This window comes from Calonectris borealis, chromosome 23, assembly GCF_964195595.1.
Source record: "Calonectris borealis chromosome 23, bCalBor7.hap1.2, whole genome shotgun sequence".
Classification (NCBI taxonomy): Eukaryota; Metazoa; Chordata; class Aves; order Procellariiformes; family Procellariidae; genus Calonectris; species Calonectris borealis.
The window spans coordinates 6,277,340-6,298,493 of record NC_134334.1 but is presented as its reverse complement, the minus strand read 5'-3'; the positions used below and the strand labels follow the sequence as shown (position 1 = coordinate 6,298,493).

At 46.8% G+C, this 21,154-nt stretch overlaps 3 protein-coding genes across 7 annotated transcripts in view; 1 reads left to right on the top strand and 2 right to left on the bottom strand.

Moving 5' to 3' along the window:
* Nucleotides 1-3,113: 3,113 nt before the first annotated feature.
* On the bottom strand, nucleotides 3,114-12,794 carry AGTRAP (angiotensin II receptor associated protein). Of its 5 annotated transcripts, none has more exons than XM_075172498.1 (6): nucleotides 12,683-12,794; nucleotides 7,386-7,420; nucleotides 7,050-7,161; nucleotides 6,228-6,426; nucleotides 5,959-5,997; nucleotides 3,114-3,999 (listed from the first exon to the last, which is right to left on the bottom strand). In XM_075172498.1, exons 1-6 carry the CDS (start codon nucleotides 12,707-12,709, stop codon nucleotides 3,893-3,895), a joined length of 519 nt encoding a protein of 172 aa, XP_075028599.1. In that variant the 5' UTR covers nucleotides 12,710-12,794; the 3' UTR covers nucleotides 3,114-3,892. The 5 variants fall into 5 exon arrangements, with proteins under 5 accessions (XP_075028599.1, XP_075028601.1, XP_075028600.1 ...); XM_075172500.1 differs by lacking the exon at nucleotides 12,683-12,794 and adding an exon at nucleotides 12,145-12,224; XM_075172499.1 differs by lacking the exon at nucleotides 5,959-5,997 and having other exon boundaries at nucleotides 12,683-12,792.
* A 228-nt stretch (nucleotides 12,795-13,022) lies between these two features.
* MAD2L2 (mitotic arrest deficient 2 like 2) overlaps nucleotides 13,023-21,154 on the top strand; it is a 27,100-nt gene continuing 18,968 nt past the window's right edge. The window contains exon 1 of the mRNA XM_075172496.1: nucleotides 13,023-13,029. The gene's annotated coding sequence lies outside the window, so the exon portion shown is untranslated. The remainder of the gene's footprint in view (nucleotides 13,030-21,154) is intronic.
* Nucleotides 18,819-21,154, bottom strand: part of DRAXIN (dorsal inhibitory axon guidance protein) — a 6,583-nt gene continuing 4,247 nt past the window's right edge. Inside the window, exon 6 of the mRNA XM_075172490.1 lies at nucleotides 18,819-19,846. Within this exon, the coding sequence (XP_075028591.1) occupies nucleotides 19,734-19,846 (113 nt within the window). The 3' untranslated portion in view covers nucleotides 18,819-19,733. The remainder of the gene's footprint in view (nucleotides 19,847-21,154) is intronic.

Here is a 21,154-nt window from a genome sequence, read left to right as displayed (position 1 = left end):
CTCCAAAGATAGTATCTCTAAAAGAGATACTCAAGGCAAGCCACAGATTTTGCGAACTGCAAAATCCATGACCAATGGATTTCATATCAGTTTTGATGTTTCCAACTAAAACATTTAACGCATGCTTACTACATACACTTTGCAGCAACACACTAACGCATTAAAACCTGAAACAAATCCAATTAAGCAAACAAAAATTAAGCTGATCAATGTACTTCTGTTGTTATAAGCAAAAGGCAGTAAATAGCACAGTTCATGAAAAGTAAATCAAGCTCTTTCAAGTGAATGCCATTTTAGCATTACGATGACAATGACAGACCCATAATAAACACATAAGCACCACACAGACAATGCTAATTTTCCCATCCGTGCAGACCAAGGCTGATCCACTTCATGTTGCAAGCTGGGACCAATGACCGGTCCAAGATCATGCTTCGCGTGCCTTAGAAACAAAGCTTTTCCCCCACTGCTCAGTCTTACGGACCGAACCATCACTGTCATCGCATAAGCCTCTTGTGGCCCCTTCGAGATCGACAGGCACACACAAGTGCTCTTCCCTTAACCAGAGAGAGGGCAGTCACTGCTCCAGCAGCTGAGGAAGAGCCGCGCAGCAGCGCCCTTCGCATCTTGCCATCCAAGAACCAGCCGGTGTCCCAAGATGCGGTGGCGGGAGAGCCGTCACCCACAGCCCCAGCCATGGGGAGCCATTTCAGGCCTGCTCTCAGCCGGCACAGCCATGGCGCACGCCCCAGGCCCCCCGCTCAGCATCCCCGATGGCTCCCAGCACCTTCCGCGAGTGCGGAGGCCCCGCTCCTCGTAGGCACTTACTCACTCTGATGGCCACCACCAGACATGCCGCTGGGCCTCGCCAGCACCTCAGGGACGGGACACGCCTCTCCGTGCCTGCGCCTCCGAGCGCGGGGGCAAACCTGCAGCTTTGTCCCCCCTTAATGCCCAAACCTCGGCAGCGAGCGCGCTCCAGCTGGGTCGCTGTAAGCAGCTTATCCCCCGCGATTAGCAACGCCGCCTGTCACCGGGGCTGCAGATGGCCACGGGAAAGCCGCTTTGGCCCGCGGCTAATTAAAGCTGCGCCCTGAAGGCGGCCCAGAGGAGGCGGGGCCCGGCAGGCCGGGGCGGCTCACCCAGGGGAGGCGAGGCGTACCTGCCCGAGGCGCCGCTCACCTCCCCCGGGGCAGCGCCTCAGGAGAGGGGGCATGTTCTCCTCCTCCTCCGAGCCCGCGAGGTGCCCCGAGCCCGCCACGTCCCGGCCCCTGTCAGCAGCGCTGGGCGGCATCGCTGGGCCCCGCGGGCACCCCCAAGAGACCGTGGGCGAGCCCAGCCCGCGCTGGCGGCGGTGCCGCGGTGCGAGGCGGGGCGGGCAGGGCCGCCCCGTCGCTTGAGGCCGGCCGTTCGCCACGCGGGCAGGCCCCGCCCGCCCCCTCGGGCCGCCTGCGAGACGATGCCGCTGAGGGAGGCACCTGCACCGGCCAGGTTGTCGTCAATCCTAGAGAGCTGCTAGCTCATCACCAAAAAAAACCCGGCACATCAGGACCCGAGGATTAAAAAAAAAAACAAAAAAACCACCAAACAAAAACAAAGCAAAAAAACCTGAGTGGAGTATCACACCTGCTGCACGTCTGGCTGAGGAGACCCCGCTGACAAGCTACGAGGAGCCCCGCGGTGAAGCCAGGCTGCCGGGATCAGCAAGGCTGGGCTCCAGCACAACAGGCTCGATGAATCCCCCCGCGCCCTCCTAAACCAGGTATTGATCCAAGAGCGCGTTGGTGCTTACTGCAAGCACTGTCGAAACAAACGCCCCCCTCCTCAGAAGCCAGGAGAGGGGCCTCGTTTTTATCATCGCCTCTCTGATTTACTGCCCAAAATAGGTATCCTTGAGGCACAGTAAGCCTAGCATAACTCCTGCCTTGCTCTGCTCCCCTGAGCTCCCAGATGTGCCAAATTCTCCACAGAAAAGCGCACAGCAGGTCAGCTAGATGGGTATCAATAGATTTTGTGGCATCTTTCGCAATGGAGAATGGCTGTGAAGGCCTTGCCAGATGTAACTCTTTGTTCGTGCAAATACACAAAGCGCCTCGCATTTAAAATAGTTGCTTTCAGTCTGTGCTTCACAGGTCTAGGGAAGAAAAAACCTGAGCCTTTAAATGTGTTATTCAGGGATCCGTGCTGTCGCTGTACAGTTCTCAAGAGCTGAAAAAAACATTAACTGAATATAAAGGCCTGCTCTGCAGCTCCACAAGCCCCAGAAATTTCTGCCTACCTATTCTTTTTTCTTCCCCATCTGATCACAAGAGTAGACTGATTCCTATTCCTATGCTCTGTTGCATGGCAGCCTGCAAATGAATGCATAACACTCACCTTGGGAGATTAAACCAGACTATTGCACTTTTATGGCATTTACCATGTGCTTAGTCCAAGCAAAAACGATGATGGTCTAGGTGCAGCAGCAGGTCACCGTAGTGCTTGTGCAGGATAGTGGAAGAAGCATCTGCTTATGTTTAAAGTGATCAAACTTGGGAGAAAATTGCTTGGTTTTAAAAATACAAATGGCATGGTTCTAGAGGTTAGAGCAAAGTTAACAGGGCTCTTGGTCACTGAAGAATCAATGCAGCAGCAGGTCTTGTCAAGACAAATGCAATTGTAGAATAACAGATAGAAACTTTGAAAATTAAACTGCTTCAGAAAAACACAGATCTTCCTAGCACTACTATTTTCATTAGCTGACATACATACTCTTTTTCCTCTGAAAAAGAATCCTGTTGAACTTTTTTTTTTTTTTAGAATTTTACCTGAAAGCCACAGCAGGGCAGATTTATTGTGCATAAGGTTAGAGTTTAGTTTGTCACACCCCATAGAGCTCACCACTGCAGTGTAAATAAACCCATCTTTTCCTTTCCCCAATCCTCATTTATTAGCCCACCTTCCCACCCACACATTTACAAGCAGTACCCGCTACCTGTCTGAGTAAAGCTTAGGCTAAAAGCCATCGAAGCTCTGTAGACCTTCACCCATAATGACTCTCCCAGACTGTCTGGCTAGTCCCAAACCCTGAGGAATACCTACATTTTCAAATGAGACATAGGTGACCAGAGTAACTTTTTCTAACACAGAGAAACTGTGTTCATTTTATAGTTTTCTTAGAAAAATGTAACATTGCAAGTTCTGTTAAGATAGGCGGCTGAAGGCAAAAGGACATTTCAAGGCACAGAGTATCTATAACCTACGTTCAACACCCATTTTAAGGATCCTGAAGGACATTCAACTTGCATAAAAGCATCAGTAAATAAAACCCAAGACTAGATACTGGGAGCACAAGCGGCTCCCTGGCCCAGTAAGAGCATTTTATACCAACCCCAGCTTTGTGCAAACCACCACAGCTAGCATAGGGAGTTATGGTCATAAATCTTAGTTAAATAACACCATCAAAAATAGCCCGCAGGAACTCCCAGATGTTTCCTGGAAATGTATCTGCATAAAAACAGGCTAAACTGTCTTGTTTAAAGGCAGTCTGTAAGCCTTTTAAAGATAGCTTGTCCAGGAATATTTTGAGTGGTTCCCTTCCTTACAATAGAGAGGATGCACAATACAAGACTTGGAAGACTGCAGAAGGTGCATCCATTCACACATACAGAGGAGGGATTTAGGGGGAGGGAGTACTGGGATTACAGAGTCACAGTGCTTAACATGACATCGAGATCTTCTGGACTTACGGCAGGAACCCATCTGCCTAACCTTCAGGGAGGCAAAAGAAATGAAAAATCAGATCCTCTCCTGTTTGCTTAGTAGTAGGTCTTGCTCCATCAGAACGGACACGGGAAGAGCGGAAGGCTAGACTGGGCGAGGGAAGCGTCCGTTCTCTGTTGCAGAGAGGGCCTCAGTACGGCTGCTGGGCTGTCTTGCTCAAGTCAGGCCACTGTGGAGGGCCATCCTGTTGATCAATTGGCTCATAGGTGCTGCGATCCCGGCCTGCACGGGTGACACCTGAATGGAGATGGAAGAGAACAAGCTTGGGAAAAAAACAAAAGCACAAGAACTGAATCCCCTAGAAGAAACCAACAGCTCAGGAGCACACCACATTAGCTGCTCTACCAGCTCCCCAGCACTTGCGTTCTGTGATCCTCACTACACAGGCAGGAGGTAAGAAAACTCATCCTTCCAACAAAGGCAAAATAACTGAGACGCATTTGAACATGCGTCTTCATTCCCTGAGAACTGTTCTCTTAGTAGCCACATGGCTGTGTGGAAAGCAAGACCCACAGCACTGCATAGCAGCATAACAGGCTCCTGTAATAGCATATTTCAGCAAGATCAAGTTTATGAGATCTAGTAGAAAAATGAACAGACAAAACCAGAAGCAGCAGGAACCACAGCTAGCTGACAGCATAGATTTAAGGGCGTGATTCATCCATGAACCACTCTTCCCAACAACGCAGCTATGCCTCAAGTGTGCCACACCATGGCACTAAATTTGAATCCAGCAGTGCTCCCAATTGCACTATGAACAATTCGCCCGTGGTACAAGAATGTTACAAAATCATGTTACTGTCCAGGGGATGAGCAGGGAAAGGAGACAGACAGAGAATATGCATGGAAAGCTCTTTATCTATAGGTCAGGCATCTGCCATGGCTAGAAAGCAATCTGAATCAAAGGTGGGCACCAAACCATATCAGAGGCTTGTTCTATGCAGCAAGGATGCTGCCAAGCAACAACAACGGATTTTGTGTGGAAAGAAAACGAGACAGAGAAGACCAGGAAAAATGCAACACTGTTAGGTTCAAAAGGAAAATGCCAGACAGCAGGAAAATGAGAGAGGAAATTTGTCAACCACATTCGACAAAACAACAGCACACAGTTTGTGCTGAAAACCTTGTGAGAAAGACAGTTCAGGAGAGGATATGAAACGACAAAGTGTCTGAATTCCAGCCTGTGCCTGAGAGGAGACTGTGTTGCCTGTTCCTGTGTTGGGATAGTGTGGTTGAAAAGAAGGAGTGCTCCCAAATTCCAAGCAAAGGGATGAACTCCTCAATGATACCTACACTTCCCACGGGATACAACTGTCAAATCCCAGTTACAAGCACAGTGAGCAGCTAATAAAAATTGGCACAAATATGGCCCACAGCTAGGCAATGCAGTTGACTCACAGACCTTCTGACCCATTTAAGACAGATCTGTCTGGCATTTGCACAAGTAGCTGATGGAGAAGACATCGACATCCCACTAGCAGAGAGATGCAAATAGCACATAGCACCCCCAAACCATGGTTTCCTCCCATGGCCTCTCCTCCTCTGCAGGTATTCACCTCTTTTCACAGGAAGCGTTATCTTCTTTGCTAGCACCAAACCAGCACAAGCGACAGCTTTCAAACACTGTAATGTAGTTATACCATCCTTTGTCCTGCACAGCCTTCTTAGGAAGGCAAAAAGGTAACTGTGCCAGGCCGCTGGTTTTGCCAGGGTGAACTCCCACACAGCAAACAATCCCTGGCAGCTGCCCCAGCATCAACTAGCACCAGGCATGCTTGGCAAAGCTGACTGAGACCCAGAACATCCAGCCACAGCCCCTTCTCTCTGGCAAGGCTGCCACATTATCATTAGCAAGTACAACCAGGAGAAAAATGAGTGCCTCCAGGCAAAGTCGCAGGAGGTAAACACCAGTCCCATTTTCCAGTTGAGGAAATGGAGGTCCAAAGCAATCAAGGGAGGTAGGACATGAGGCCCAGAAAAAGCACGGAGTTAGAAATCCAGCTTCTTTCCCTCTCATGCATAATCCATCCCCAGAGGGGATGCTGCCTCTATTTCCCCCCAGAAGGAAAAGAAAAGGTTGGCAAAGAGAGAAGGACACCCAAAGGCTTCCAACAAGCACACACAAATGCAGGAGGAGGAAGAGAGGAAAAGCCTCTCAGTTATATTGAGTAAGAGAGACAGCAGTGGTATCAGTACCATTGTGGGCAAAATGGCTGTCAGACGAGGACTCCAGGTCTGCAAGGGAAGAGAGGAAGAATGTAAATTTAAGGCCTAAGACACACCAGAACCACAAAATGGGACAACAGACATGAACAAGAGAGAGACAGAGAGCACCCCCCTCCCTGGGAAGGGGGGCAGAATCCAGCTGCACAGAGCTGAGGCTGAAGGGTCCAAAGTGCAAGGCGGTCTCCCTAACACCAGAGGAGGTGGCCCACACTGACGTGAAGGCAGAGGAAGCATCCTACCTATGTTAAAGGTGTACTCTCCTCCACGCTCCCGATACATTCGATACACCAAATAGCAGGACACAGGTTTGAGGAGGAGGCTGAAGATGGCCATGCCTATACTGAAACGGTTCGCATCAGTGAGATAGTTGTTTGGAGGGTAGAAGATAGAGATGTGAATGATGTCTGTGAGGACTGTAAGCAGCAGGCCAGTCAGGAACTGGAAACAGAGAATGGGACATGAACTGAACAGGGGATTAACCACTAGGAGTAAGTCAGTTATAGCATCTATTTCCTGCAAGATCTGTGTTCACACAGTCATGCCTTCACCCCAGTATCACACATTACTAACCCTCGACACGGCTCCATGTAGACAGACATTCCTAAATGAACGATCTTGTATTTCGTGCATTTTCTTCACATCTGTCAGACACCTTCTCGTGATATGCTCCAGGATTGTTTATTTTTTCTTGCCAATCTCTTTAATGTTCAGAGAAGGGTTTTATAAAGCCCCTCCAACTCAAGCATATTAAACGCTTTGAGTCCTCCTCTGGCATTACAAGTCACAACAGCAGGTAAAAAAAGTAAGAATCGAGTATGCCTCACCTCTGAGAAGCAAAATAAGTGATAGTGAATGCTTCTCACCATGGTTTACAGTGCTTACAGATTTATGTGCGCTCTTAAAAAAAACCCAAAACAACTCAACAAACTGTTGAGTTGTACTGGGAACTGTTCACTGCTGTACTGGGAACAGCTGAAAATCATCACTGACTCAAAGAGGCAGTCTCTGCCCTCCACCCTCTCCCTGAGCAGCCTGATGGAGGCAAATACCCTCAAACTCACCATCATGACGGCATCAAGGGAATCTCGCTGCACAATGGCCCAGATCCCCACTGCCAGGACGCTGAAATTTCCCCAGGCATAGGAGGCTGGCAACATATAATTCATGCATCCCCTGCCAAACAAGACAAAAAAAACCCCAGTCGACATTCACAATAAGCCTGCAAAAGTTTGTTTGCATTCATCCCTGTTCCCATACAAACTCTTAGATTTAGGACCTTCTTACACGCAGACAGACACAAACAGGGAGTGCTGACTCCCCGAGAATGTCCCATTCCTAGTTTGAAGGAATACCCTCTTCTCACCCAGGCCAGGCCAGGCCAGTTACCACTCACTCACCACACTGTGAGCAGCCAGTGTACCAGAATGATGGCCTATGAAAAAAAAAACAGAGAGGAAGACAGGTTAGCAAGTTGGGAGAACTGTGGGAGGATCAACATGAAATGACACTATCTTGTTTCCAAGGGACGGGTGGAAGAGTGCCCTGGACCCATGAACCAGTGCAGAAAGCTGGTGCAGTAACTGGGACAGTGAAGACACAAACCCATTTTTCTCTGCTTCTCTTGCTGAGTATTTCCTGTGGAGCTACACTGCAGTCATTCATTATTGTTGTCATCTCTGCCGACAGTTGATTCAGGGCCCACTTAGTCTTTTCTAAATGGGTTATTGATTTTGGAACTCCAGAAGAGTTTCTACAGAAAGCCGAGCAATCTGATTCACACTATGCTAGCACAGTTTATACATGACCAATCTGGCATCCCATCACCAAGAAGTCCATGGAAAGTCATGCTTGCAGCTCCCAGCAATCTCACTCCAGTCCTCAGTAAATCCTTTTACCTCCTTCCTGTCTGTTCAGAGCAGTGGTTCAACCTCACTGCAATATTAACAGACCTGAAGGCATCTTCTAGGTACCTGAGAACCTGATTCTGCCAGTACACAGCTCTTTTCATTCCCAGTGAAGCCACCAGGACGCAATGCCAGCAGCGCCCTAAGTAGCAATAAGATAATGTTGTCACAGATTCTGTACTTTGCAAATGTCCTTAATGATCCTGATCCTTGTACTCAAGGGGACAAATCCAAGAAGAAAGCATCTTACTGTAACAAGTGACACAAGGATTCTCTTCACCAGCACCTGACATTCCTGTAACCAAGGAGACATACTCTACATGTTTAGTAAGACAGCAAATGGGAACAAGAATATACCACTTCAGTCTTTTTCCAGACATATATCCATGCGCTCACTTGCTTTTGAGCCTGCTGGCCAATCTCAACAAAGGGAGATCACTCATACTTACTCTCTAAACATTTATGAAAACAAGAATATGGAAGACAGACTCTGTTAGCAGCCTCATAAAAGAAAGGCTGAAGCTTGGACATATCAGAGGACCCATGGGAAACAGGCACTCTTCCATTTTTTCTAGGTGTGAGAAAGGCTCCAACTGGCATTTAGACTGACCTCGGTATTTAAAAAAAAAAAAAAAAAAATACCACCACCAAAATCCCTCTGAAGCACACTCCCCCAACATGCTCCCACAAAAAAAAAAAAAAAAAAGAAAAAGAAAATTGGGAAATGAGCAAGTAACAAAAGGCTAAATTACTCAGCGGACACAGGAAAGCTGAATGCAGATAGGAGCATTAAGACACTAAAAAAAAAAAGAATTAAGATCTACTGACATCCTGCTATGTTCACTGACTTAAAACATCTATCCATGCTCTAACTTAATACAAAACTAGCGGCTTGAGAAGAGAGTTAATAACCAATGAAGCTGTGACATGAGTGAAGCGCAGCGGGAAATCAGCAGGAGTGACGCATCTGCTGTGGCTCATACCGCTCTGCCAAGATAGCACAATGTAGATGTCTCATAAGACAGAGCTCTTGCTTCACTGCAGTATCCTAGCACATCTGTTGAGCATTCATCCTGAGTCGCCTAGACTTTGTCGTAACTTCAAACACCGCTTAAACAGATTTTTATTAATGATTTTTTTTTAATTGTTCATGAAAGCCTACAAAATGCTTCACCACCACCTCCCGCTTTCCCCTCTCCCCAGTTGTACCACGGAGAACAGGCAGAAACTGCTAATCAGTAAAATACAAGATGTTCTTGGATAAGAATGTAGACATGCAAATAGCATTTACTCGAGAGACTATCACAACATCAGGGAAATTCTTAATTAGGTAGTATTTAATTGCGAATTACATGCCCACAAGACCCCTCAAGGCTCACCAGTTAACATAAATAGGCAGGGTGGCTTTTTTTTTTTGCTGTCTAGATCAATATTGCAGTTATTAAATTACGAAGCAAGCTTAGTCATCAGCATAAAGTCAGGTAAACTAGGGCTGATAGTATGAGGGACTGCTGAAATAAAAACAAGGCATTCCCTTCCTCGTTATTAGTCCAATTTACCTGACAGTTCTTCAGGGCACTACAGAATTAGCTGGTGGTCTTAGTATGCTTTAACGTAGAAAATATAATGTTAATGAAAAACATTCTTTAAAGCTACACTCACTATGTGAGATTAGATAATTTGCAGGCAGTCTCCTGATGAGACAGCAGAAGAATTCAAATTTTTTCCATCTGTTCAAGGACTTAAGTCTGTACCTAAGAAAGGCATACATTTCTTCTTTTGAGAAAATAACTCCTCAGACTTGAACTAGTGCTGAAAGCAGAAAATAAGAAAGGTGGAACCTTGTCCCCATCCCTTCTGGGCAGAAGGATGACCATGTGATTAAAAGCATCCCATTGGAAATTGGGGAGAGCTAAGGGGAGTTCCTCACTCCTCTGCAAATCCCAGCATGTGATAGAACTAATTGCCAAGCATAAAAAGAGCCTGGGTCTGCCTTGGTCTTGTTAGATGGGAAACTCTTTGGAACAGGAACTCACTCCTTTAAATATGCTTCAGCACAGAACCTAGCACAAGGCTGAATTTTGAAGTTAAAAATTGCATGGTTCCAAATTACAATTATTTTCTTGTAGTATCTAACTTTTTAAATTTTACTTACTTTTCCCCCCTCCCCCTGAGTGAGCTCATCTACTCTGTGAGTGACATATTCACCTGAGGATATACTAACCAAAATATAGATCCAAGTGGGCACCTGTGAGTGAGCCACCTGTGAGGATGCTCCTCATTATTATAACAGAGTGATAATAATGACAGCAGTTAGGCAGTGGAACAGGCTATCCAGCAGGGCTCTCGTGGCTCTATCCTTAGAGCTTTTTAAAAGTCAGCTGAATTTTGAGTTGAGCTATTTGATCTAACTTTGAAGTTAGCTTTGCTTTGAGCAGGAAGTTGGACTAGAAGACATACAGAGGTCTCTTTTAATCTAACGTATTCTACGATTCTGTGACCTAGCATTTAAAAACGCCCAAGCACAAAACGTATGTTTCCAGGCACGTGGATTGTAGGGCATTGTCCAGGCTTGATCAAACTCAAACTTTGTATTTTGAGGCTCTGCATAGTTATTGCAGTAATCCTAGGTGTCAAGCATTCACTGCAAAAATATGGCTATGCTGCTTCCCACATGCTTTGCTGAGCATTACTATTAGAGCTGAGCCAGTAGATGCTGTTTCATGAGCGTGTTCCTCATCCACTCTAGGGCAAAGCCTGCTACATTAATTTTATAGCTCTGCAAGTAGCTTAAAGAGAGACCTCAAGGCTAAGACATTGCTATGTTCTGGCACAAACACAGCTCAGTCATGCAGTTTTCTTGGAGCTACTTCTATCACGAGGCTCATCTTTTTTAATCTCACAGAAACTGTAAGCAGATCATGCCAATGAATAGCAGTAGTGTGTGTTATTTCCAGTCCCTTTCTGAATAACACTTTCCCACCTTCGCGATATGTTTCAGGGAAGCGGGCCTTATAGCTTAGGAACAGTACAAAGATGCAGGTACAATTATCAGCTCCCTATTCCCCAGCTCTTCAGCCCCAGAGCTGTACTGGCAGACTTGACAACAAGGAATTTTTTAATGATGAAAACAGTTTGCCCAGGACAAGCTCACTCTTACCTAGGAAGAGATTTGGGAATGGTTGTCTGGAACCAGAGAAGAAAGGCAACATTTTAGTTGTGTTGTCATGGTGACTCATTCATTCAAGTAGTCTGTGTTTTTCAGCTCCCCTATCTCCACCTCCCGTGGTAGAACATGTATTTCATGTTGGCAAACTTATTTAATTAAATGTCCTTATTTGTCACTGTTGTTTTAGCGGGGGGGGGGGGGGGGGGGGGGGGGGGGGGCGGAAATCAAACCAAGTTGAAAAACAAAGCAGAAGGCAAGATCTTTTAATCTTCCTAGTGCCCTGGGAATCACGTAATAGTCCAAACTTGTCAGAGCAAAGTATCAGCTACTTTCCAGAATGTAATATAATCCACATGCCAGGCCTTGAAAAATCCATTTGCTTACTTGCCTCTAACAAGGGAAGTTGCTTTTCTTGGTGAACTAGTAAGAGAGGGAAACATCATGGCTGCTTTTACTTAGCACAGCCACATGAAAGCCTTCCTGTACAAAACTGAACTCGTAACGGTAGCTGAGATAATACTATCGTCCCACCCAGCCTGTAGGCAGCCTGCTCCAAGGCCACTGCTCACAGCTTTATGAATCAATAGCAGAAAAAAACTGATCAGTGATGCTTTCATTCTCTGGGCAAAGTTTTAACCACAGAAAGCACCTGAAACTTGCCGTACCAAACAAGATACGCAAAGTAGTGAAGCCAGAAAAAGCCACACACACCTTGGCATCTCAGGGCTCTGAAAATATGAAAGACAAAAAAATAGAGGAAAATTTCATCTGTCTGGGTATCAGGGAAGGCTTCAATATCAAACACCAACATCAAAAGCAAAAAAGTGATTTTAGCATCCTCCAGCTTCTCCCAAAGATGTGCTTCTTCCCAAAGGGAAAAGCATAACATAACTGTGATAAGTCCCTTATTTCTCATTTCTCTGGTTACCAGATACTCACCGAAATTTTCAAATTGCCCCCAGTTGAAGCCCCCCGCAACAGAGAAGCAATTTCAATTATCTACCAGATGATAACCCCAAAGTAAGTGGGATCATCTTTCCCAGACATTTTGCTTGATAAGCAAAAACTTTGCCTCTTCAGGACCTTGTGCAGTGTTTATCCTGGATTAGCTCTGGTCAGCTGAGCTGGAAACCTCCACGGACACAAGTTAATAACCAGCTGTTGTCCCAACCCAGTCCTTGGCCACTTCACCGACTGCCCTGAAGTAAGAGAGAACCTGGGAGTCATCGCCTGCCGGTCTGCATGACCAAGAGCTTTTGCAACGTTTGCCCACGCGATGAAGAAGGTTTAGAAACACCAGTCTTTCCTCCTCGGTGGCCTCCACATCTCCTGCCTAGGCCCGCAGCCAGGTCCTGGACCAGGCGCAAAGCTGGCCACCATGCGAGAGGAGAGGGCAGGCCGGGCCAAGCGCCCGCTCCCCGGGCCGCCACCCCGCCGCCTCACGCCTCTGCCTGCCCCGGGCCGCGGCCGAGGAAAAGCGCTGCCGCCCCGGCAGCAACCTCCTCACACCCCTCCCGCTCCTCACGGCGGGGCCTCGACCAGCGCCGCGGGCAACCTGCTCTCTCCGAGCCCGCTTCCCGCCGGGGAAGCCCGGGAGCGGGCTCGGCCCCGCGGCCCCTACCTTGAGGTTGACGGCAGGCAGCTCCATGGCAGCGGCCCACCCGCCCCGTGACTCCCGGCGGCGGGGCCGCCTTACGTGAGGCTGGGCCGGGCCCCGCCGCCGCCACGGGCTGGCCCCGGGCCGCCCAGGGGAGGGCGGCGGGGCGGGAGGAGCCGGGACACCGCCCCGCCGCGCCCCACGGGGGCGTCCCTCCGCGCCCGGCCGGCCCCGGCCCCGCGGCAGCCCCTCCGCCGCGGTGGGTCCTCGGGCGCTGGCGGCACGGCGTCGGGTCGGGAGCGGTGGGGAGGCTCGGCCCCTGCCCTGCACCGTGCCCTGCGCCACATCCCTTGATGCCCGGTGGTTCTGGAGTGAGCCTGTGTGGACTGAGCGGCAAGTGGCGGTTTCTTGTCAGGCGGCCGTATTCCAGACGAGGAGAGAGCCCGGGTACGTTAGCTGCCTGATGTGGATCGCACAGCGCCTGTTTCCAAAACAGAAAGCCACCACTAGGTTAAAAGTGTACCTGGATGAGTTGTTGACTCCAAATACCCGGCCAAACTGTTCTTCCTGTTACTTACACACGTAATGCAGCTGAGGGAAGGCTGGACAGGATACTTGGACTGTATTCAGACTCCAGGAAGGCTAATGCGTGTATACGACTTAGCAGCTTTCTGGAGGGAGAGAAAGCTTTTGTGCACACATCAGTACTGCGGCAAAAAGGTGAGGAGTGACAAAGAGACTCTTGATAAACACCAATAAAGAAGCAATTGCAAGGCGCTAGCTGGGCTCAGCTGTATCACACAATAACCGAGTCAAGTTCAGGTCAGTCTTTGTGGATGAGCGCTGGAGTCTCTAGCCACATAGCTAGGATGGCTTGCAGATACTTAGTTGTTTCCTTTGGCCCTAGATTTTTCCCTAGAACTAGATGACTGAAATCTTTGCCTAAAAGCCTGGTACAAATCATGAGTTCTTCATCTCTCATTCTGAAAGAAAGCTTCTCCCATTTTAGAGCTAGGGAAGTGATCAACCCAACTCCACACAGTACAGCTATAACTTCCCATTTCCTGTCCAGTTCATCATAGCAGCCTTCTCCCCAAGTATGGCAAATGAGCTAACAGAACCAAGAAGTCAGGATGACCCCCCTGAAACCCTCCTTTCCTTGCCCAATGTATGCTTTACCTGTCTGCAGTGTAAGACTACAATGTTTTACTGGGTCAGTTCCTTTATTGTCATCATTTATTCTTGCAGAAAAGATGGGGCATCTAAGGAATGAGCAAGGAGTCAGAAGTTCATTGCGGAAGCTGAATGTGGAAATGTATGAGTCATCCTTCAATCTTATTTCCAGTTCCAGGAGTGCAGTGCAAGGTTATGCATGAGAATCATGCAGTGCTGAACCTACACTCAGACATTCTCAGACAAGCCACAAATGTAGCCCTATCTAGCCTGTCCTTCACTGCTAATATGCAGCACGCTTGAAGATTTCCCAAGGCAAAGTATTAAATGCCAAAATGAAACAACCTAGAAAATGCTAACCAGAAGCGGCAGAACAAAACTGACTGGCTGCATAGCTTTAGAACAGCAGTAAAAAAAAAAGGCTGTGAAAGTCCCCCCCTGGAATCTCTGAATGTGCCACTTTACCAGATGAAAGATTGAAATATAACTCAGCTATTGCCACATACCACATCAGCTGTGACTTCATTTCTATTTCTGTGTCTTGCAGGGAAGCCCTGCCTCTGTTTGCAGGAGTAGTGGCATCAAATGGGATCAATGCTAGTGGTCCCAGTAATGTCAAGGGCTGGATTTTACCCTAAATAACAAAAAGATGTGACACCTGGGGTTGGGGGGGAAGATAAAGAGAGAGTTTGAATAGCCATATTGCTGGCTCAGTGTTTGGGTGCAAAGTGCAATAGGGATGCCCTTCCACCAGGATAGGTATCTATCAAAGGAGAACTGTTTCTTACAAAGACAAATTCCACTGTCCCAGTTTAAGTGTAAACACTGTTTAGATGCAGCAGTATGTGGGCGTCTTTGCTCCTTTAGGCGTTTTCACTCAGTCTGAATGAGACAGAGTCTCATTATCATTTATGCAGCATGAGCCATAATTTGGATTGATGTGACTGCTGTTTAATGCAAAGCATTCGTTTCCCCTTGTACAATAAAAGTGCTTTACTTCATTTTGTTCATCAATGTATCGTGCAATTAATTCAGCCCCGCTTATTATATCCTGGGCTTGCATGTCATGGGCTCAAGGGACTTAGAAATGTCTTAATGATCTCATGGATATGAAAACAATGAAAGCTATGATAGACATTATGCATTTGCACGTCTCTCACACCTATCTGGTCTGGGGCTTGGTTGTTTTTTATCTCTGCTTTGCTTGTACCTTGTAAATTGCCTGTCTGTATAACCTGCTGTCTCTGTTCCCTTCCCTAGGCTTGATAACTCAAAGCAACATAAACATGGTGAGAAAGATAAGCAGCAAGTTAAAGAATACCTGGAGGGAGAAGCAGACCCAGGAGACTAGAAACAGGATACGGAGATTTTCCTCACTAGAAGGCTGGTCCAGGTGAGTTCAGCTCACTGCAACTAATATCCAGCAATTAGCTGCTTTATGTCAAATATATTGGTAGTATGTTTTGTGCAAACTGAGTAAAAACCTAATACACAGCTGGCTCCCTTCCTGACAGCATAAGGCTAATAAGGCAGAAATGCTTTCCTTTGCATTTTCCGGATGCTGTACCCTTCGTCGGCAAGGTGATAGCAATTCTGTGGGGAAGTAGAGGAGCTAATACAATTGCTCCTGCTGTCCTTATCTGGCCCATTGGGATGGAGACATCACCCCTCATAGTTCTGCCCTTCTCGTCCCTCACTTGGGGTCTAGTCTGAAGGTAACTAAAGGCTGCAGCTGACACCCGTGTCTTTGAGTTGTGCCCCTGGCTGGGGAGCTGAGAGCAATGAAGGCATCAGCTCGGCACAAATGCATATATTATCAATAGAGCCTTTCTGAAAAAGCAGTGAGGAAGGGCATATAGAAGTTGTCCTAGCTCTACAAACTCTCTTTTAAATCCCAATGGGAAATCAGCAAGCAGAAACATTATTTGGATTGGAGGGGAACCTGAAGGCATTTTGTAATGCTGGTGGGGAGCCTCCTCCTGCAACTTCAGTGCAAAATAGTCTATGGCAAGATGATTTGAGGAGTGGAGAGGGTTACACTAATGTGGTATCTTGACAAGCACACTTGAAAGTCCTTTCCAATCTCAGCAAGGAAGAGCTGCTCCTATGTTTTTCTAAAATCTAACTAGAGCTTTGAGATATAATTGAGGGACTACTCTTCAAGATTCACTGGCACTCTAGGAAATGAAGTGACATACCAGAAATGGGTTTATGGGGTACATATGATCACTCAGAACATTCCAAGAAAACAGCAGCCCTCATTTTTTTCTGATAAAAAAATATGAAAGCAATGCTTTTTCCAGGCTTGATGTAGCAGAGAGTGACTGGCATGGACTTGAACAATTTAGTATAGCATGGGTTTGAAATTGAAGCACTTTCACATACTGTGGATTGACAACAGGGTAATTACTGGGGGGATGGGGGGAGGGAGGAGAGAGGGTTTCAATAAAACACCCCCAAGCTAAAATGAATGCAGACTATTAGAGACCTGAGACAGAATGATTCCCAAGTGTTTTAATTTGTGCTTCCACTCCTCATCTCCCTTACAGTCATCATTTTGGCAACTGCCAGCAACATCCCTGAGATTCAACAGCATTTGCAGAGCAGGCAGCTGCTGAGATGATTATGTCAAATCAGCACGCTGTCCTCTCTTTTCCATGTCTAATGATTCTCACCCTTGGAGAAGTGGTTTAAAATGATGCATACCCCTTGGATTCATTGTGAGGCTGCTAACAGCAGTAGTGGTAGAGCAGGAGTTTGGGTGGGACTGTGTCACTCACCTTTCTTGCTTGCATGCCCTGCAATTAACTTTAAAAATTACTCCACAGAGCCCTGCTATGGCTGGTTCGGGCCTGATCCAAAGTCCTTTCAAGAGAATAGAAAATCTTGCAAGAGCTCTGGCTTAAGCTCTCTGGGGGCAGCAGAAAAGCTGAGCTTGTGTGAATTCTTAATTTGAGTTTCTCAAACAATCAGTTGAGAAGAACATATAAATCAAGACTTGCTCGACATTTGTCTCCCTTTCTCTTGTTCAGACCTAATGCCCCCAAAGGCAGAACTGTCACCGACTGCACTGCGACTGGGAGATACTGGGAAGGAAGGGGAAAGTTGCTAAATGTAACCCAGTGATACTATTGCTCTGCAGCTGCTCCCATGCCCTTGAGACAGCACAGAGCGGCACTAAAAATCTTTGCTACACTCAGAAGTGGGTTCGACTTGTTGTACAAATGTTCCCCGGGGATTTTATATCAGAGACTGGTCTTGCATTCCACACCTTGGCATATTATTTACTCAACAGCTTTCCTTTGCACTGGAATTGTGAAGTCAGTAGTTGATCTGGCTGATACATGGAGCGGGTTGTCTGATGCATTTCACACTGCTGTGGCTGTGCAGCATGTGCCTGTGCCGCTGCTCACCCTTTCTGTGCAACATCACAGTTTGATTCAGAAAGAATGAGTCTCGGTCATGGGCTCTCTTTCTGAAACTCCAGTGTGAGCAATAAATCCAATAATCCTGTGACTTGATTTATAATAATTAATCAATTTTCACTGACCTTAGACATTTAACTAATCCCACCAGTTAAGAATAATCTGTCCTTTATATTCAGAGTTAATAGTAGACTGAAAGCTGAAAAAGCAAGAGCTGAAGAAGCAGGTCTGCTTTTGGAGTCTAAAAGCTCTGGCTTCAAATCCGGACTTGCTGTTTAAGCCTGCTTGTATTTCACATGATTTGCAAAACAGCCTTGTCCAAAATACTGCCCAGGATCCTCCAAGGATTCTGTATGTAGTATGGGGCAATTAATATCTTCTTTATCACCAAGGATAAAGACACCTGCAAAATTTCCTGCTTTCTTTCAATTGCACTGTTCCAACACAGATCTCAGCTCCTATATTGGAAAGCAGTGTGGTATCAAAACCTGGCTTTGATAATGGCTATATGCATGTGATTCTCATCGGTGTCACACAGATCAGGGTTTGAGAGCTCTGCAATTGACTGTGATCAATTAAGGGCTTTTTCCCTTTATGCTTTCACCGACAATAGCACTGGCAGCACCACCCACTATTCTGCATCTAGGCTGAGGGAGGGGCTGCATTTCACTCTCTGGGTTAACAAATTGCATCCCTGCTGCCGTGGCATAGAGCTGGCGCCAAACCACCTTTCTTTACTCCTGCCTTTTGGGCTAAGACTGTATGCTGTAAGCAGAAATCTAAATAAGCTACATCCAACTGAGTGGTAGGTTTTGCCTAAAAGCTCCTTTACAAATTCCTTCTTTAGCGTACCTCCTAGCAGCGCAGGTGCATGTGGGTCAGAACTAATATTGAATTTATAGCATATCTCTGTAGTCATGACTGGGCACTCATCATATTAGAGGTGTAAACTATTATGCTAGCAGCATTTGAGTGAATACACAATGCAGAGTGACACTACAACAGAAACAGGAGTGCAAAATGGAGATTTGCCTACCTAAATGAAACACAGGAGTGTTTAGGGAAGCAGCATAAAGAGGATTCTGACCACAGCACCAGGATTAATATTCCTATTCCTACAAGAAGTGCTGTACATCTTCAGGTTCTTGAATTTAACATTTAGAAGGTTTCAGAGCTGTCTCCCACCAGAAGCCAGGGTACTGGGATGTTAGCGGTAGAAAAGAACATCTTTACCAACTAACACTGCTCCTGTTTAACACAGGTAGCCTGTGGTGCTCCAACATATCACATAGTCAGTAACTAATAGTAATATAGAGAAGTTTTACACATCTGGATGGCCACACCAGGCAGAAACTGACTGTTATCTGCAATTTGAGTGAGGATACAGGGAAGCTTGGATCCCCAATTTGGGTAGAGAAATTTTTCTACCAAGTGGCACAATTGCTTTGTGTGATTACCTGAAGTCATCAGAGCTACCTGCTGGCCAGCTCCCTTATAGGCCTTTCTGGCTCCTGCCACATCCTTAGGTGCAGTCAAAGCAGCAGAAGAGTTGCACAAAGGATATCTATCATATCTTTATTTACATATCATGGAAACACACATGCAACATGTCACAGGATTTACTACAACGGAACAGCCTGTCCCTATCTCCTGTTACCAAAAACTTTATTTTTGGCTCACTAGGAAAACTATCACTTCCCCAGAAAGCTCCTAAAAATAATCATTAAAAATAACAGACTTGGCAGGATAACTAAATGAGTGAGAGCTGCAGGCTGGGACGTCTTGCCACATCCTTGCAGAAACCAGGTGGTTCTCTGGAAGCAAGGAAGGAAGGAAGGAAGGAGTGGGATTGGATGGTCCCAAAGAAGACAGGTAGGAAGTGGTAGTGTGTGTAACAGCTAGGGAATATCTGTCTATAGCAGCCAAGGGAGAGAGCAAGAGCTGTGTCAGAGGGTCCCCTCTCACCTAGGCAGCAGGCTTCCTGCTGATCCATTTCCCATCTTTGATTCCGCCTGGAGGTTACAAGCTTCCTATCCTCTAGGAAGCTCTGATCCTTAAGGAGGATCTACCTTTCTTCTCAAGCAATAGCTAAAGGGTAAAGTTTAAGCTCATATCCCCTTTGGCTTGAAGGATCTTTCATCTCTTGCCTCTGTTGAGAGGAGGAGATGAAACTGCAGAGCCTTTTCCTGTCAGGACCATCAGAACGGTAGTCATGATCATCTCTTACTAACCAGGAGAGGGGATCCAGCTCAATGGCAGGAATGTGCTGAGGGGAAGGAGGGGGAATGCAGTCCTGGTATGGAAAAGGCTGAGGCCACTCTATTTATAAGTAACATGAGCTTCAGTCTTGTTGGAACCTTGGCACGTTCAGAGCCTGCAGCTTCAGTCTTTTGCTTGACTTTTTCATCTAATTCCCATTGCTAGGTATAAACAGTTTGACCCCAGCTCCTGACCATCCAGGCAGGACTCCCACCCTCCTAAACATTAATGAATGATCCCTGCTCTCCGTTGGCCGATTCGGGCTCCACGCAGCGCCCTTTCCTCCGGGTCACTCTTCGGTTCCGGTGGAATTTGGCATAACAGCGTAGCCCTATGGAAAAGACATGCATAAGTGAGCAAGAGGGACCAGGGCTCACTACATCAAACAATTAGTTCTCGGCCTCAGTTCATGACAGAGCCTGCAGCAGTGGAGACAGTCCCAGGACTGGGAAGCCCAGGCTGTGTCAAATGAGGTGGCCGAGAAACGCCTCACATGGGCAGGGTGTATTGCTTTCTGGGCCCTGCTATTCTGTTTGGCTCACTGTTCTGGTTTGGGATTCATTGGCTCAGGCAGAAGGTTTCACTGGCTTCTTGAAATACCAATGAATTATCTTGATTGTTTCCAGTGATTTTATGGAAGCCCTGCTTGGTTTCCTCCTATTACTTCCCATTACTGTCTAAGTGATCTCTCCATTGGGAAATTACTGTAGACTTAATGTGCAGCAGCAATGGCTAGGGAGCTCTCCTTGCTATTTATTTCCCTGAAGCTTCAGGAGAGGAGGGAAGAGACTTAGAAGCATTATTACTGGGAGGTCTGATCCAAAGCTCGCTGCTGATCTCCTTCAGTTTCTCTGTTTTGGATGCTTGAAGTGCAGGGTCTGATGGAAGCTATCTGATACAGCATTGATTAATACTAAGCGGGGGGAAAAGGCATTTTGTTTGTCAAAAACATCAGTACATATTCTCCCATGGAAGTGAAAGGCAGTGGGAGCCTCTGGTCAGGGTAACTCATCGGTTTCTGGCACTGATAGATTTATCTTTTGGTGTCTATTGTCTTACTTTGTTACAACAGAACGTGTAGCTCATTGGGCCAGAGATGGTACAGCCTACATGTAAACAATTCTCATGAAAGCCCTGATTTTCAGTAGCCCAGGATCTGGTCATTGGGGTTAGCAGGAGCTGATTTGATCATCCTAGAAACTGCAACTCTTTTTACTTCCAGAGCAGGCAGCACATAGCAACAGTGCCAGCACCCCCAGAGTGGGAAAGGCTGAGGATTTATAGCTTTTATAATGAGTACTTGTCCAGGGGAGACGCAGATGATGTCACAGGTCACTGTGCAGCCTTTTGGAGTGTATGTCCCTGGGCTATGTTGAGACCAGCTACCTTCAAGTTGGGTTTCTGCTCCTCATTACCAATCCCCCCAGGGCAGTCTGGCCTCCCAGAAGGAGAGCACACAAGATCAGAGCTCTGCTCTTATCTAAGCATCTTGTCTATCTATCTGGACCTTACATCTCTGGGGATCTTTTTAATGCTACAGCGGATGCACATTTGGCATCAGCTTATAACTAGCTTAAGTATAAAGCAGGGCCAGGGGCAACCCTCAGTTAGGCTTGCGGAAACACTTTTCTAGGCTAAT